The sequence below is a fragment of the Rhyacophila brunnea genome, unplaced genomic scaffold, assembly GCF_057557595.1.
Source record: "Rhyacophila brunnea isolate RB1 unplaced genomic scaffold, BYU_Rbru_1.0 scaffold_18, whole genome shotgun sequence".
Classification (NCBI taxonomy): domain Eukaryota; kingdom Metazoa; phylum Arthropoda; class Insecta; order Trichoptera; family Rhyacophilidae; genus Rhyacophila; species Rhyacophila brunnea.
The window spans coordinates 35,933,397-35,952,323 of NW_028232837.1; the positions used below are offsets into that span (position 1 = coordinate 35,933,397).

The following is an 18,927-nucleotide window of genomic DNA, read 5'->3' on the forward strand; positions in this document are numbered from 1 at the left end:
ATGTTCTGTTTATTGTTCTATTACTAACAATAATAATATATTCATTGACATGTTTTCTTTTTAAAGTAAATGGGTAACGTATTTAGTCATCTTTACACGATTAAAGAATTAATACGCACGTCGCCATCACGAAACAAATTGACGTGTGCCCAGCTCGACGTTATCTCTCGGAATGCCAGCGAGTAGTGAGCGAGTCCAAAATTTTGTCGCGCCTATAGTTGAAAATTATTTGCCGTTTCACTGATGTATCACCTTAACGGCCCACATGCTCAGCGTAGGTCAAAATGGAGGTTTTATGTTATTTTCAGAGCGTAACCCTGGCCATTTTTTAAACGTTGTACATAATCTATTTACATAATTTTGAAGCCTTATTTATATTTATTAATTTTTAAAAGCATTTATAAAACCATAAGTAAAATTTATGTCGACATTATTAAAGTTAAATATTTACGATAAAAAATTATATTGATATTCTCTGTGATCCAAATTTGACAATAATTAGGCATTTTATTATTCAAAAAATGAGCAAGATTTACACATTTAAAGATAATTCTAAAGATACTGATTATAAGCTATGTTTTTGACCATTCAAATGTGATATAAACATTTTACGAATAATGTTTGCTTTATAATAATTATTGACCTAAGCATAAGATAAGGTAGTATTTTTTTGAAATACGCCATTTTTATTGTCATTTCCCAGTGGTTAAGCTACAACATACGGCCGTAGCACATACATTGAATGGATGTACTGAAATATGACTATATTCTAAAACATTAGGTCGAGAGGTTTAAAAGAATACTATTTTATGTAATTAAAATACTTAATGCGGTCATCAAATGTTTAAAATAAATATAAAGAATAATACGGCTTCGAAATTATATAAATAGATTATCTATAACGTTTAAGGAATGTCCAGGATCATGCTTTGAAAATAGCATAAAACCTCCATTTTGACCTACGCGGCGCACGGCCCCCCTTAAGAACGGCACTTTGTCTAGAGACGTCACTGGATACACTGCCATATTGATATGACAATACGTTTTCGCGTTTACGATAAACGATGAGCCTATTGCGCGAGGTGTTTGTTGCCAGTCACTCATCATCACTCTCATCAGTTATATGACACATCTTTCTATATAATTTTAATATTAGGTATATAAATTTAATAATTAAGACACCCCATATAAATTATGAAGTCCATAATCAATATTATTTACTAGAATTCCAAGAAGCATTATTTGTTTATGTAGTATTTCGCAATTGGATTGAGGGAAGTACCGGCAAACTAATACTGATAACAGAGATAACTCAAAGAAAAGGTCAGACTGATAGGTTAAATTGCAATAATCATGATATAAAATAACATTATGTATAAGGCAAGTCAATAATATATTCAGTATACATAAGGAATACAATAAGATCAACACGTTTTTATATTAATAAGTAATTTAAACATTAAAACTTAAAACATTAAATAATGTACAAAAACCAGCCGTTTCCTAATAGAAATGATCCAGCAATATATGGAAAAATGGATTTAGCACATAAACAAAACAAAGTATTCACTGTAGAAGATATTCCAAGTAAGAGTGGTAATAACAATAAAATTGCGTGGATTATTTCCTTTTTTCTAAGTTTCTACGCTATTGTCAGGTGTGGTATGTTGCAAAGTGAGTTAAGTGATACCAAATCTATGCAAAGTTATGTCAGTTTTATGCCTAGTGATATAATAATGAAGCAGATTGAAAATGAAATCTATGAAAGAATTCATAAAAGGATGGCGGAAATCTATGAATCATCTACAACGGCAAGTATTTCCCAGGAACGGAGCTTTTCAAAAGAAGAAGTGATCGATTTAATGCCGAATATTAGAAGAATGCAAAATTGTAACTGTCCTAAAGGTATAATACCTACATGTTATTGAATAATAGTTATCGATTTATACAATAGATTTTATTTGCTAGTTTCCGATTCTAACATAGCGCCCGGTTATTTCAGTCATCTTCTCTAGCACTGTTTCCACAACTTTTATTGCTCAGGGGCACAAAATTAAAATTATTAAATTGTCGTGGCACACTCACTTTTTTATACATGAATAATAAATTAACATTGGATATACATAAGTACCTAAAAAAACTAATCTGATGCAATCTGTGTTTATAATTAAGGTTTTTCAATACAACATAATAATTATAATACACATCGTATTTTATAACACCCACAGAAATGTATGAACTCTGTATGTCGACATGCCGTTGCCAGATTGGTTAGATTAGTGACAATATGTCAAATGTTCAGGAGACGAAAAACAATGTTCAATACCTTATATTGTTTCAATGCTAGAAGGTTTTTCATATATATTTATTTCAAATAGCGAGATATGCATTATATTAGAATATTTTAAAAGACTGATCCAGCAATATTACTCATTTAATTCAGAAGAATTTCTACTTATTCAACAGAAGATACTGCACTTAAGCAGCGATCGGTCCGCATTGTGGAGATTAGATAATTCAAATCGTATTTATAAATGCTTGTGGCAAAAGACGGTTATCCAGAAAATATTTAAATTAATTGAATTATAATAAATACGTAACCAAAATATTACGTAGTTTTTGTTAGAACTATTATTTGTATATAAAAAGTAGAAGGAACATAATTTATAATAAATATTATTTATGTGGGAAATTAATTATTATACTAAGGCTTATATGAATTATGTCGGGTTTGGTCGTACTGATTTTAATGCTATAAAAATATCAAAAAATATACCTAAGTTATCAAAATTATAAACAATATGGCTTAATATTCTTATTCTATCATTTTTAGTTGCATTGCATATTCAATTGCAATAATTAAGATACGCGTTCGAAGAAGCATAACGTCGGTAATTTTCTACAAACACATATAAAAGTGATAGGTATATTATTATACGCACAAAATGAGTTGGGACAGCGCCATCATCATAGAGTCGGCTGTGGTTGGAAACATCTTTTCAAAAAGAATGTAAAACCATTTTTTACTAACATTGTATTACAATCCATGAACATCTTCCGTCAGCCAGTCAGATATATTTATATAATATGGATTCTTCGTATTTTTGAGATGTTGAGTCACAGTTATGTCAACATTTATTTGGGAAGTCTAAAGGTTGTATGACGGACTACATGGATTTTAGTATACATAATAATAGTGTCATTACAATAAGGGGGGACATGCTCAGCGTACGTCAAAATGGAGCTTTTATGCTATTTTCAAAGCATGATCCTAGACATTCCTTAAACGTTGTAGATAATATATTTACATAATTTTGAAGCCTTATTATCCTTTATATTTATTTTAAACATTTGATAACTGCATAAAGTATTTTTATTACATAAAATAGTATTCTTTTATACTTCTCGCTCTAATGTTTTAGAATATAAACACACAAATAAAAACAGTTCTGTCATATACCTACTACAATAATGTACATCCTCTTTCAAACACTACAAATATTTATAAACATAAGGAAATATCAATATTGATTCCAAGTAGGTATTATCTATCATTTCTATGATATGTCTATAATGTTTTATATGATTATCTAATTTTAATAAGACCGTAAAACCTCCAATGTACGTTGAAGCAAGATAAATCGAGTTATTCAGAAACGTTAAGGTTTAAAGCAATTTTTGTCCCACCGGAATTTGTTACATCTGGGGTTTTAACAGCCCAGTGACGATTTACTGTGAATAAATCCTGATTTTAGGTGAAAAGGGTGAAAAGGGGGAGAGTAATCCTTATGTGAAAAGTGAAGAAAACAGAGCGAATACGATAATTGAAAATTCATATATGTTTGGTGATGATACTAGTAAACGGTACAAAAGAGAGTACATGGTAAGTTCATCCAAATTATGTTATATTTAATTTATTTGCATGAAAATACATTACAAATTTGAAGTTAAATACGTTCACTCACAATAAATATACATAAAAACAAAAAACTGTATTATAAAAAATAAAAGCCTTCAACCGTAGTCAATCTACTCTCAGATTTTCAGACCTCCTCGCTCTCTAGTTCTGCGCTACCACGTTCGTTGATCCATCAGGGTTTACAGCCGTATTCATACAGTTTCGAACCGCGCTCAACACAGTTAGTCATTTATCGGCCGAATAAGGAAACTATAAAAAATGCATACGTCACGAAGATGCGTACAGGAATGCGCACCAATACATATATTATGTCTAAAATGAGTTCATCACAACAAGCGTTTAGTAGGTTTAGTTCGTCTTGATTGAAGTTAACTGCCCGTCGTCGTTGGGCTAGAGATGGATTCATGATGGTAAACATACTAAAATTGTAAACATGTATACAGATATCGAGGATCGATGGAAATGTCAATATTGTCAATGAGCCCGCGAAGCTATATTGCCATATTATGGAAATGTTTACGGGGCATACTTCATCCTTTTGTGCATTGAAGTATAAAATAAATATGATATTGTAACAAATATTTTTTTTAAAGTTCATGTTAATTATTCATTTATAATTATTAAATTTATATGGTACCGTTTGCACATTTTTACAACTATTCACAATTTCAAAATTTTAAATTAATTATCGGGGAATAAAAATTTAAAAATTGGTAACATTAGTCACGGCATGACGCGTATTACGTCAGCAACGTGACGTCACTATTCAACGGTCTCTATTTAGGTTTATGCATGCAAATTTGCATTACATAGCTTGAATGCAGTTTGCTGTTATATGCATACGCCAGCATGGACCTATAGTCTTTTAATACCCATGGGGTACCATTGAGACTACATTTCTCCAACAGTTATCCACTCGCCAAGCGACATGTTCAGCCTACGACGAGCACCACGAGTTTAAAACGGAAGGTGTTAATTACATTCTAACCAATTACCTACAATGACAAGAAAATATTTCACTTGTCACGTGGCCTAAGTTTCATCATTACCTTTATTTTATATTCCAACCGTTAGTTTCAAATTATGTCAACACCCAATTCTAAGGATTTGAACCGTCTCGTACTATGCAAATGGCTAACATTCAAACCAATTGTGTGTGATTTTTAATTTCAGAATAAGGCAATAATAATATAATATTAGTAAGCAAGTTAACATATTATTTCATATTATTATATTTTGTACGCCTACTTATATTATTTGTTATTTTCAGGAAAATAATGTTCATAGAAGACGCATTCGTGGAACGAAAAGTAAATCAGGCGATGATATAGCCGATATTATAAAGGTAATAGTTTTTACTATTGAATACATTTTGATGATTTCCTACACTTACATGGTGTTTGAGGTAGGTACTCGACTGTATAATACTCACCCGTTCTCTCAACCAACAGCGACCAATATGCGTCATTAACACGGACGATCCAAATGGGCTAAATATTATGAAGTTCAGGGGAGAAAGTTTCATTTATGATAAGAGTCTGGTATCTACAACATTACGAGTATAGTACCCGCAAGTTAGACGAAACCGGTCTCAATTATTGTTACCCATGGTCTGGGTATATTGCACTGATGTTTTCAGCATTGGATAAACATACTTCATAACTATTTTTTTATTTTGTTCACATCGATCATGGATTAACTTTTTTTTAATTTGGGTACCTGCCTAATAATTTTGGAAGAGATAAAAACATAATTTTTTTTTCTTATTATCGAAATCTTACTCTTTGATATTAAGTATGTACTTGAAATAAATTTTATGTTGACACACTACCTACACTTAAGTTAGTTTTGGGACTTGTTTGTACTATATTAATCTTGATTTGCTTCTATACAATTTATCTATTATGTATTTTTTAGGACTTGGAAGCAGCTGGGCTGGGTATGGTCGCTCAAGCTCTAAAGGATGTTAAGGTAAATAAATATAGCTTAATTTTTATAGATATACTATGTATAATATATTCATTTATTTGAGAGAGGGTGTACTATAGACGGTCGAAGTTAACACACAATATCCACAAAACCACTGTCACCGACAGACAATCCGAAAAGAAGAAAGTTTCCCAGGAAATAAATACAGGACACAGATCACAACAATATACGTATATCGGCTACGTCCGCAGCGTAGGCCTACGATGCATCAGAAGCTTGGAAGGCCTACCATTATAGGTTCCTATAATCATAACTCTGTAAAATAAAATATAAAAACGACCGAATCCTCTATGACTAACACATATCTAAATAAATAAAAAATATATAGCTTTGGTATTTTCTATTTTTATGTATGTGGTGGAATCCTGGACTTAACGAGCCAATTATGGGCGGCGGGTCTAAGTGTCCAGCGCTCGAAAAAGATTTTTTTTACCAATCGGAGCGTTTGATAATTTTTCAAAAACATTAAAAAATGTCTGTTTTTCTGTTATACACCTACCATGTGTTTTGTATTTAAATATTTATACAAAATTTAAATATTTACGAACCAGAAAGTTATGTATAAATTTTCAACAAAACGGAGCGATATTCTCGAGGATTTCACGAACCGGAGCTGCGTTCCAGTCCGCTCCAGACCATTTCGAGCACTGCCTAAGAGCTAGCGAGCGAGCCTGCTCTTTTTAAACACACCTGTATAATATATATTACACCATTAAATAGGTTCTGTATCCCCGCTAAACCCATATATTGAATATATGTTGTGCTGGGGTGTGAGTCCACGACTATGTAGATAAATGTGTACTACTTAAAAATTACTAAGTATGTTATACGTATTAACTTAAAATAAAGTCTATTGGACTTTTAAAACTGTTACTTCAATGAATCAGATTAATTTATTGAAAGTAGGGTATTGAAATGATGTTTTATTGTAATGTATATATTAATTAATTAATATCTTTTAAGGGTGATCGCGGTCCGCCTGGCCCACCAGGTGAAAGTGGACCTCCAGGATTAATCGGGATGAGAGGCAACAAAGGTGATCAAGGACTTATGGGGCCAATTGTAATTATACCTTATTTCTAATATAATAAATATCTAATGTCTAGTCTCAACCAACTACGCTAAAAAATAAAAACTTATATGAAAACTGTTCACTAAGATTTATATATGTAATCAATATATTTACAGTGACAATGTTTTTTTGTATTCCACCATAGATGTAAAACATAACGTATTCACATACTTTGTAATTATTGCGACTTCGTGAATATTTTACCTATATTAGGTACCTATCCTAATATGGAAGTAGCGACAGAATGTTTGCGTATTTATGTGTAGGCATTAGAGGTGGGAAAATTGATCGATTTTGAAAACTAAGCTTACTTACTACCCAGTATAAAAAATACTTAGTATCGAAACTTGTTCCAAAATACTTATTAGTATTTGGTATATTATATATAGCGTTTGGCGTACAAAGTTGTATCAGTGCTTTTTAGAAGCCATTTTTACACAAATTATTTTATATAATTATTACCTATTTACACAATCACGCATAAAATTTGAATTCAGTTTATATGTTCCAATTATAACACAAAAAATTGAGAAACTCGACGTGACGAAACCAGATAAACTCGCAAATACTTATCAGTGTCATACTCAACTGGAACTAAAACTAACTCCAAATTTTTACCATATAAAACGAACTTGTCACCATTTCTGTCCTTCACTTTCACAACTTTACAACTGGGGAGAAAAATGACGCCAATGACGGTTATGTGTATCACTGCTCGACATACGTGTAATATGCTACGAGTATCACGCTCGCGCGCATTTAATGTCATTAGTATTGAAAGGCGAGTCGCGATTAACTCGTCGTATGAGTTCGAACAAGTATCTTGGAACAAGTTTATTGGGCCACACGTAATATCTATGGGTAGTTGCATCCGATACTTGAGTAAACAAACTGGTGACAGTATGTCTAACTCACCTCTAGTAGGCATATGCTTGTTAATATTAATGGAGCAGGACAAACATTTATTAAAAATATATAGTGCATTTACTGCGCATTTGTGTTTGGGCAGATGTTTACAGACATTTTTATAATTTCTTTACGGGCAGATGTATCTTGCTCTGAAGCATAATGATTGTATCGTTATAGATGAAAGTTGTTTATTTGCACATTGTATCAATGCCGACGTAACATTATCAAATTGTCGTTGATCAAGGAGTTTGATAGCACAGTCCAAGGTGGCACTATTTACCTCGGTACAGTACAATTTTGAACTCTTCTTTCTATATTAACTATGCAGCACGTGGGTCCCTCTTCAAGAAACGTTATAGTATGAGGAATGTTCAGTAATGACGATATATAATATATATTATATGAGATTGGGAGGTTAGTGACATTCGGAAGGCACGTGAAGCATTTCTTTGTCACAAAAAAATAGGAGCCGTAATCAATAATACTACCGCATTTTATATACCTAGGGTACTCCAGGACTACCAGGTGAGCGGGGACTTTCCGGACTACAAGGAGCACAGGGTTTAAAGGGGGATCCAGGCTCTCCCGGACCTGCAGGATTCGCAGGAAGTAAAGTAATTAATAATATTTTATTATCGTGGCATAAATTTATATTCTATATCAATCGAAAAGGGTTTTCGTAATGCAATTTACATGGATATATTTAAAAAAAATGCAGCATTTGGAGTCGCAGCCAAGAATGCAATTTGAAAATATATGTTAGGTAATAATATCATTACAATAATTTAACATACCTACAAATCAAATCTTCACATTTCGTAGTTACATTTTGAACGTCAATATATTTCGTACGACAGATCTTTATACCTAGGTACATATTTAGATAATTGATATCTTTTTATACTTCATCGACGGTTCCTAATCTGGGGTGCTAGAAAAGGGAAAGGATTTAGTCGAAAAACATCTAGGTTTCCGTAATACCTATATATTTTTTGTGAATAGAATATAGAAAATTTATATTCCCAGTACCTAAGTAAATGAAAAAAATAACTGATATTAAATTTGATTTTGTACTTTTGCATAGAGGAGTCAAATAAATTTTACCTATGAAATATGTTCATGCACTTCTAGAGGGGTGTTTTTGTAGAAGATGTGAGCATTGAACAAACAAGTCTTAGGGGTGCTAGGCATGGAAAAGGTTGGAAACCTGTCCTCAATAATGAGTAGTGCATGGAGCTAGATAATCAGACTGACTAAACAATCTAACTCTAAACCATTATACTAGTTCTATCGGCCTCCTGGTTTCATACTACGTTAAAAGGCGCTTCTCAGTTGTCATGCTACGAGTTACGGTAATCCGGTAGATGGTAATTTTTGGCGGCATTTCTCCACCGATATAAAATCCGAAAGTCCAATGTATCAATCTTCTTTTTGATCTTGTGAAAAATATTAATCTTAGACTTATCCTCCTTTTCCTTTCGAGCAGATTAATATTCTTTCAAATTTAACCTTTCAGACGTATTAGCATATTTCCATTGGGCAGTGGCCAAAATGGGTTCAACATTAACATATAGCAACCAGCGAATACCCGCAGCCTTAGATGGCTGTATAAATTATATATGCCATATAAAATATATGTAATTCTGCAATCTATTTTCCCCACTATTTTTTTTTCAATCTTCTATAAGAATAAATCATTATACGGTACTACAACCCTTGGCGGGTCTTGGTCTCCTTCAAAAACTTCCCCCAACCTGGACGATTCAGCGCCGCACTCTCTAGTTGCTTTGACCGAGCATTCTTAAATCTCATGTGGCGCAGTGTAGCTATCTCAATTTTGGCCGTACAGGTCTTATATTGCCCTCGGGGGTTGCGTACATAACCCGCGTTGCTGGTGTATCCTCCGGCATTCCATGCACGTGGCTGATCTAGCGCAGTTTCTGTTTTTCATATGCCACGTAATCTTTTCGCCCCTATAAAGTGTGTAAGCTCCTCATTATATCTTCACAATGCCAGTTTCTTTAACAGCCCCATATGTTTTCTCTCTCTTTTTATATTGAGATTATTATAATACTTAGGTATATGAGATTATTTTTATAAATATTTTAATATTTTTCTCTATTGTTGATTTTTAGGGAGATGCTGGTGTATCCGGTTCTCTTGGCCCAATAGGTCTACAGGGACTTACAGGATTGACCGGTTTGAAAGGAGATCCGGGAATTATGGGACCTATGGGATTAACAGGTCATCCAGGAGGCAAAGTAATATGTCTTCTTCTTTTTTTCTGGGTTAATTACAATTTTTGTTTAGGAACAAGGAGTAGAGTATATAGATTAAAGGTGGATCATTGTCTCGATATAATTGGAATTTTATTTAAATGTAGTAATTAAATAGTTATTAAATGCTCCGCGGTGAAAAGGTTAAATAACATAACTAGGTAGGTTAATTAAGTAGGTATTCGATATTTTAGGAAAACGTTTTATAATCGACCACCTCATCTCCAAGACTTTTTAATTCAATTAATAAAAATTAATACTCCTCCTTGGATGAATTAACTAATCGCTCCGTATTGGAAAAAAGTTAAATGATTTAATATATATTGAAAATGATAGGTAGGAATTTGCTTTTCTAGGGTGATACTGGTGCAGAAGGTTTACCTGGCGCTATAGGGTTACCAGGAGTAGTTGGATTAAAGGGAGATTCAGGATTACCAGGACTTACAGGAATACCTGGTCAAATGGGAGTGAAAGTAAGTTTAATTATTTTCATTATAACTTATAATTAATTATGATTTAATAAGGTTAATTTAAATTCATCTGGACGGAGGAGCATTGTGAGACCCAATTGATGACCCGGTGATTGAATGACATGGCTAAGAATGCGGGAGGAATCCACATCGTGGGTTGGAATCCAGAGAAGATTATAGAAAGATATCCTAGGATAGACCACGATGAAGACGACAAGTTGTTGGGTGCGCACCACGAATGATGATAAATATAAATGATGTTCTTTTATGAAATGTGTCGTAATTTCTGTCAATAAATTTATTAAAAGCTATATTGTGTTGTTAACTATAATTATTGGAACTTAATGTCGGTCTAGTAAAAAATATGCAATCATCACCAGATATGTCGATCTCCTCAATAATAACAAATAGTATTGAATAATGAAAACTATGCAAGTTATGAATTGTTTGATTATTTATTTTTTCTAGGGTGATGCTGGTATTGCAGGTATTGCAGGTATTCCCGGGCCACCCGGTCTTGCGGGATCTCCAGGACTTAATGGAGCAGCAGGGATAAAAGGGGATACAGGGATGATAGGAGCAGCAGGAATAAAAGTAACTCAATGTTTTAATTCTCCACATTTAATTAACAGAAGAAAGATTAATTTGAATTAGATACAATTTATAGTAAAAGATAAAACATAGCACCTATGACATTTTCTCCGTTGATATGTGAGATGGAATCATTTAATATTCCTGTTACTTCATAAGTCGTGAGCATGTGCTGTCCCCTATAGTTTTTTTGCTAGGTTGAAAAATTCTCTTTAACTGACATAGTCCCTTTAACCTCCAAAAATGTGGCGCCAATAATAATTATGAGTACCTTAACTCATTCACTGCTGACTAGATAATGATTTTTTAATTACAACCTTTAAAATTCACGTTAATTACATCGATCGGCCGCCTGATCATTACGCGCCAGGTGCGTCTTCAGCGTCCAAAGTATTAATCACAATTCACAGTATCGAGAGAGGAATAAAATATACCTTAGTAGGTATGACAAAACATTCTCATTCTATAAGAATGATTTTTGAAATGAAAAATGTTTTTCAGGGTGATTCCGGTATCGGTATCCAAGGTGTGCCAGGACCAACAGGGCCAGCTGGACCTCCAGGACTTACTGGAGTAGCTGGGATTAAAGGAGATTTGGGAATGGCAGGAGCTATGGGATCACCCGGGCCTGTAGGCATGAAGGTAACTTAATATTCTACTTTTTGAAGTTATACTTTTTTTGGCGCGTTTGGGAAATCCGATCAGAGTATATTTTTGGCGTGTGACATGTAACACATAATTTATTTTTTCACAGAAAAAAAACGCACTCGATTGGATTCGAACCACCGATTGTTCGGCCATCAGCCGAACGCACTACCTTTACGCCACAGTATGATACTGCAAAAGTGACGATTATACAGTATAATAGTATAGTTTAAAATTGTTCCGTTGCCTAGGCAGAGAATTTATTATTGTAGGCCATTTCCAATTCTTTACGTAAACACACGATTAAACGTCAGAGTGACTTTTGGTACTTTAAAATAAAAACAACGAGAAAACATTATATAATTTAGTAATATAAGTTAAAGTGTATAGAAATAAACCAATGGCGTTCCAATGAGCGGACCTTTTCTTGAGTGTGTAATTTAACAAGATAATTAAGAGTTAGTCAAAGAATCAAGTTTATCAAAAGTTTTGTTTTTGTTTTGTTACGCCAAAGAAGTATAACTTCTAACGCGCGGGCATTAGTATACACACCGATTTTTTAATTGTACAATTGCAAACAATATTTATCATTTTGGTGTGGAAATATTCACGATAAACTCGAGAAACATGTTGATTTGGTAATTTTGCACAAATATTTATCATTATGTACCTATTTCATGTTTTTAAGGGATTTATTTTATTCAAAAAATAACTGGCCTGCAAGTGTCCACCTAGTAAAACTTGGCTGGCCGTGATATGGTTTTGTGTCGATGTCTATGCCAAAAATTTCAAGAATTATTACGAACTTAATATCTTCAGGGATTTTCCACATTTTTTTATACTGAGAAGTAAGATGGATGCGTATAAAATAATATATTTCTTTGGGATAGTACATAAGGAAGAAATATAAATGTTTTTCACTTTTAAGTACAAGAATTTTTAATTGCTTTCGACGTCAACCGAAAAGTGATAAATATAATAAGTCAACATTTAAAGACGTTATTCTAAACATTCTTTCTTTTGACCATGTCATATCCTAATATGATTATTAGGGCCTCCAAGGAGTGGAGGTTTGTATTAACAGATTTTTTGTTTTTACGAGAAATGGATGTTAGCCACTCAACCTATTAGGTCCATACTCTGACTCATTGAAAAACAATATATTAAAACAGTCTATTTACCAGACCCATGATTCGAACCTGAGACCCACGACATTATAAGCCGACGCCTAAGCTGCTCGGCCATTAAACATTAATCGATAATATTCCGAAAATGAGAATCCTCGTTAAAGCAATCTATTAATAATTAATAATCGCTTTATAAAAGACGTCATTTAATGTGCACTTAATATTTAAAAAAAGGAAACCCGAGTTATTATCTCTGATATCCAACCATAAAATACAAACTGTGCCTGTGTATATCATCAGAAGAAAAATATATATCTCTATGTTACAAATCCGTTAAACTATTTTCCGCATTTTTGATTTCCTTTTCATGTGAGAAAACTTTTAAAAACGAAACATAGAAACTGAATTAATGTCAATGCAACGATTTATCTCTCAGGGACAATACTCAAACTATCAACCACTGTCCAACAAGTCTTCTTGGCTACGTGTTAAAACTGTGAACTAACAAGCTCCTCCCATTTTTAATCGCACTTCGATTATAGTGCCTTCCGGTTAGCGACGTGTTAAAACTGTGAACTAACAAGCTCCTCATACTTTTAACCGCACTAGCGACTTCCGACTATTGCCTAGATCTTCTTGTCGGAAAGTACACATTCTAACAAAGATACAGCAGCAAATTTGACACAAATTTTTTGAAAGTAAATAATGCTTCCCTAAATTTCAGAACGCCTATTATTAATAATTTATTTACTGACCAGTTTTTGACGATTTCAATTAACAATAAAATTTTGATGACATATATTGTTTTTACTCGCAATCAGACTGCTAAATGTCTGTTATCTTCTTCCACGGCGCTACATTCCGGGGTGGGATTTGGCCTCCTCCACAACCGCTCTCCACTCACTCCGGTCTCTCGCCACATTTCTCCAGTTACCGGGTCTTCCTATATGAAGCCAGACCACTTCTACGGCGTCAGCCCATCTCCTTCTTGGACGGCCTCTGGGTCTCTTCCGTTGGGGTAGCCACTTCGTCATGATCTTTGGCACTCTAACTTCAGGCATTCTCTCCACATGTCCCGCCCATCGTAGTCTTTGGGACTTACAGTAGTGATTGTTTGCTGTTCAATCAGCTCTTCCAACTCATTTTTATTCTGTAGTTCCCATTTTCCAACGTAGGTCCAAATATCCTGCGGAGTATTTTGCACTCGAAGACAGCTAATTTGTTTTCCTCATTTTCAGTTAAGCACCAAGTCTCACAGCCATAAGTGACCATTGGCCTTATAATTGTTTTATAAATTAGAAGTTTACTTCTTCGGCTTAGAATTTTCGACCCCACCAGTCGCTTGCAGGCATGCCAGCATTTATTCCCGGAGATAAGGCGGATTTTTATCTCCTCTGCTGTCTTATTTTGGGTATTTAGGCTGGATCCGAGATACGTGAACTTGTCCACCTCTTCATATGCATGTTGTCCTATGTCTATATTCTGCAGCGGTACCTGATCGCGTGTGCTGACCATATACTTAGTTTTTGTCTGGTTTATTTGCAGCCCAGCGTTTTCTGCTTTTATTTTCATAGTGCCACCATGGTCGATCATCCTCTGTTTGAATCTGCTTGTAACTACTATGTCGTCAGCATAAGCGCACATCTGCGTTGTACTGTTGTCTACCCATCCTCTTATGTTGGTTTCACGAGCTATGGATTCCACCACAAGGTTAAATACCATAGTGGATAGCGCATCTCCTTGTCTCACACCTGATTCGATTGAATTGAAGCTTTCAGTTTGCTCATTTTGCACAGTGACAACTGCTTGAGTATCCGTCAGTGTGGTTTTTATTAGCTTTACTAGTTTTAAGGGAATTCCCAGTATTTTTAGGCTTTGCAGCATCTTATCCCTATTCATGCTGTCGAAAGCTTGTTTAAAATCAATAAACAGGTGGTGGAGTGTAAGGTTGTGTTCGTGCGCTTTCTCCATAGTTTGCCTCATGAGATGGATGTGATCTATGCTGGATCTATTTGGTCGGAAGCCGCATTGGTATTCTCCCAGGATTTCCTCACCATAGATCATTAACCTGCTATACAGTACAGATGAGAAAACTTTATAAGCTGTGTTTAGAATTGTGATCCCTCTGTAGTTATCGCACATTGTTTTGTCTCCCTTTTTCAGAATAGGCACGATTATACCCATCTTCCATTCCTAAGGTAGAATTTCTTTTTCGCAAATATTGAGAATTATCTTGTGGATATTTGCTTCCAGTGTTGGGCCACCACTCTTTATCAGCTCGGCTGTTATCCTGTCGGTTCCAGGTGCTTTATTGTTTTTCAGCGTTCTTATGCTCTTCTTACTTCAGGTAGAGTAGGCTCATCAATAAATTCCTCAGCAGTATGGTACAATACTTCTTCCGTTTCCTCATGACCATTACTATAAGCCTGATTTAAAAGTGTTGTGAAATAGCCTTTCCATCTTTCCATAATGTCCTCCTTTTCGATCAGCATTTGTTCTTCACTATCCTTACAGGAGTTTAATCTGGGTTGATAGGATTTCGTTAGATTTCGAAGAGTCTTGTAAAATTTTCTGGGATCTTTGACATTCCATGTCTTGGAGTATTCTTTTGAGCATCATTGGCTTTTTCTCTCGACAGAGCTTTGTTGCAGTTTTTCTCTTTTCTTTATAAGTTTCGTAATTTTGGCGCATCTCCCTTTGTAGGCATTTCTTCCTTGCTTAATTTTTTTCAAATAGTGCTTGCCTGCAATCATCATCAAACCATCCTGCATCTATTTTTGCTTTGTTTTCCCCATAATTTCTGTGGCACTCGTGATAATACAGTTTTTTGTATTTTCCTATTCCACATTCACATCATCGGTTATTAAAGTCATTTTTAAGTTTGTTTCTATAGATTCCTGGTATTTATCAAAATTTCTTCATCCTTCAATTTTTCAGCTTTCCATATAGTTCTTCTCTGGCCTTCTTTTTTCAGTATTAGGGAGATTTTTTGTTTTAATTTTGCTCTCACCAGGAAGTGATCAGAATCGCAATTGGCTCCTCTGCAGACGCGCACATCCTCCACTGTTGTCGCTCTTCTTTTCGATATAAGAATGTGATCTATTTGGTTGCATGTATTACTTCCAGGTATTTTCCAGGTTCTTTTGTGGATATTTTTATGTTTAAACCATGTACCACTAATTATTAAATTATTTGCAGCCGCTAAAAAGCATAGACGTTCACCATTATCGCTTGTCGTTTCATGCAAACTGTGCTGCCCAGCAATTTTTTTAAATGCTTCCTCTTTTCCAATTTTTGCATTGAAGTCTCCCAAGATAATTAGAGCATCATATGGGGAGACTTTTTCGCAGGCTCTCTGCAGATCTTCATAGAATATATCTTTAATTTCCTCGGTCGCATCGTCAGCTGGGGCATAAACGTTGTTGAACGTAATATTGAAAAGTGTACCTTTCAGTTTAAGTTTACATAATCTCTCACTAATTGGCTCAAATCCTAGTACTGCCCTGCGCATATCAGAGCTGATTAAGAACCCAGTTCCATAGCGACCCTGCGTACTTGCAGATCCACTGTAATACAAAGTGTAGTTTCTCTTGTTTATGATACCTGCGCCCTCCCATCTTATTTCCTGCAATGCAGTTACGCTCATTTTATAATTATGCAATTCAATTGCAACCTCCTCCATCTATCCATAGTGCGTACGTTATATAATATTATTATAAGATAAGATTTAAAAGCTAAAAAATTAAATACTATTTATTAATTTCTGCTTTAGTGGTCCGCGAAATATTTACCCTATATTCACAGGTCCGCATGTGTAAAAAGGTTGGGAAATACAATTCAATAGGACACTGCAAAACCGCAAATCAAAATATCAATAAAATTGGTCAAGTAACTCTGAGATCAGATATTAATTGATAGTCAGAACTCTAAGGCATTAATAAAAAATGACTAAGCGAAAGGTCAGAGGTGTTGATGTGGTGGCATTTTATAATTTTATTCTAGTCATTGTACAATAATAACAATAATATTATTTGCAAGAGAGCATTTTATATTCGCTTGTATGAAGGTAAAGCCAATAGGTACTGGATGTCTGAATACTAGACTATATCGGACTATAAATAGTACAAAATACATCTGAGAAGAGTTATGTTTCGGGAATTTCCCGACGAAAATTCTTGAGAAATTTTTGAGATTCTCCATCCCAAATCTCGAGAATTGAAATTTTTAACATTTCGGGAAATCCCAGATCCCGCGAATGTTTTCTCGGGATTCGGGATTTCTTTATTATCAGATTTAATATTAATTGAAAAAAACAATTATTCTCTATGAAAAAAGTAGACAAAAAATACAAAACGTTCAAAGACTGAACGGGGGATAAGGGGGGACATGCTCTGCGTAGGTCAAAATGGAGCTTCGTCAAATTTGGGATCACAGAGATTATCAATATAATTTTTTATCGTAAATATTTCACTATAATAATGACGATATAAATTATACTGATGGTTTTATAAATGCGTTTAAAAATTAATAAATGTAAAAAATCTTAACACCACTGCACATTTTTTATGTACTGAAATATGACTATATTCTAAAACATTAGAGCGAGAGGTTTAAAAGAATACTATTTTATGTAATAAAAATACTTTATGCAGCCATCAAATGTTTAAAATAAATATAAAGAATAATAAGGCTTCAAAATTATATAAATAGATTATATACAACGCTTAAGGTATGTCCAAAATCATGCTTTGAAAATAGAAAAAAAGCTCAATTTTGACCCACGCTGAGCACGCCTGCCCTTTCAAAATGGGCGCAATTTTTCAACATCAGGGAATTTTGTCTCAAAAGCGTACGCGATTGTCAGACGCAGTCATTGACAGTCTGTGTTTTTTGAAATTCTATTTTTAATGTTTAAATTATTTTTGTTTTCCTACTTCTATTTTGTTTGTCTTCTACTTAAATAAAAAAAGTCATAATTTTTTGGAATTTGTCTTACGCTGATTTTAAGATTTTTCTAGATTTTTTTAATTCTCTCGATATCTAGAGAATTCTTTTCTGGAAATCCCGAATCTTGAGATTGAGATTTTCTCGGAAAAACCCAACTCTACATCTGAGATAAACACTGTCTAGCAGTCGTTATAGACTAGAGGAAATAATTATTTATCTTAATGTTTTTCCAGGGTGATGCCGGTATTGGTATCCAAGGTCTGCCTGGACCAATAGGGCCAGTCGGACCTCCAGGACTTACTGGAGTCGCGGGAGTTAAAGGCGATTCGGGAATGGTAGGACCCATGGGATCACCTGGTCCTTTAGGCATGAAGGTAATATTGATACAAACATCCTTTTTTATTGTGCTAACTGTCAATTCATCGTGGAACTGCATTGTATTATTAATTCATTTAATAAAACGCAAAATTATATTTGGAATGAAAATATAAATAATATTATATTCTTTTTTAAATAAAAAAACTTGTAGAAATTAATATTATTTATATTTTCATTTCTTGTAAAATTGAATTCTACCAAGTAAATGCTAACTCAATTAATATTGTTAGAGGGATAATGGAATGTATTGGTAGATTATTTTTGTCGCCTTTTGAATTTGTTTGGTAAATACCTGTTTTATAAATATTATTCAGTTGAAAATGTCCCTCTACGGCGGACGAAACCGGTCCAAATTTATTTATTATAATTGGAAGAACTACTAAAAAAATTTGCGTTTTATTAAATTAATCAATATTAAAATACCCTTTATTAATATCATAACAAAAGCAAAAATAGTCGAGCATCGTATGGGTGAGGGAAAAATACCTAGTTCACGCTAAACATCAAAATTTTTTAAGAGCAACCAAGTTGAAATTCTTAATGTCTTTATGTCATTTGCTTTTACTGCAATGTATTTATCGACTTATTAAATTCCGAACTAAAT

The 18,927-nt window shown here is 33.9% G+C and overlaps 1 protein-coding gene across 13 annotated transcripts in view; it reads left to right on the forward strand.

The window, feature by feature from the left end:
* Positions 1-1,399: 1,399 nt before the first annotated feature.
* The window catches only part of LOC147073479 (uncharacterized), a 68,651-nt gene continuing 51,123 nt past the window's right edge, over positions 1,400-18,927 (forward strand). For 12 of the 13 annotated variants that reach the window (XR_015070480.1, XR_015070481.1, XM_085945499.1 and 9 more), the window contains exons 1-11: positions 1,400-1,905; positions 3,756-3,883; positions 5,190-5,264; positions 5,837-5,890; positions 6,872-6,970; positions 8,396-8,503; positions 10,025-10,150; positions 10,522-10,638; positions 11,104-11,229; positions 11,728-11,868; positions 18,179-18,319. Coding sequence is in view for 11 of the 13 variants with exons in the window: in XM_085945499.1 (XP_085801625.1) it covers positions 1,482-1,905; positions 3,756-3,883; positions 5,190-5,264; positions 5,837-5,890; positions 6,872-6,970; positions 8,396-8,503; positions 10,025-10,150; positions 10,522-10,638; positions 11,104-11,229; positions 11,728-11,868; positions 18,179-18,319 (1,539 nt within the window). In the remaining 2 variants the exon portion in view is untranslated. The remainder of the gene's footprint in view (positions 1,906-3,755; positions 3,884-5,189; positions 5,265-5,836; positions 5,891-6,871; positions 6,971-8,395; positions 8,504-10,024; positions 10,151-10,521; positions 10,639-11,103; positions 11,230-11,727; positions 11,869-18,178; positions 18,320-18,927) is intronic. The other variant, XM_085945509.1, reaches the window with a different exon arrangement.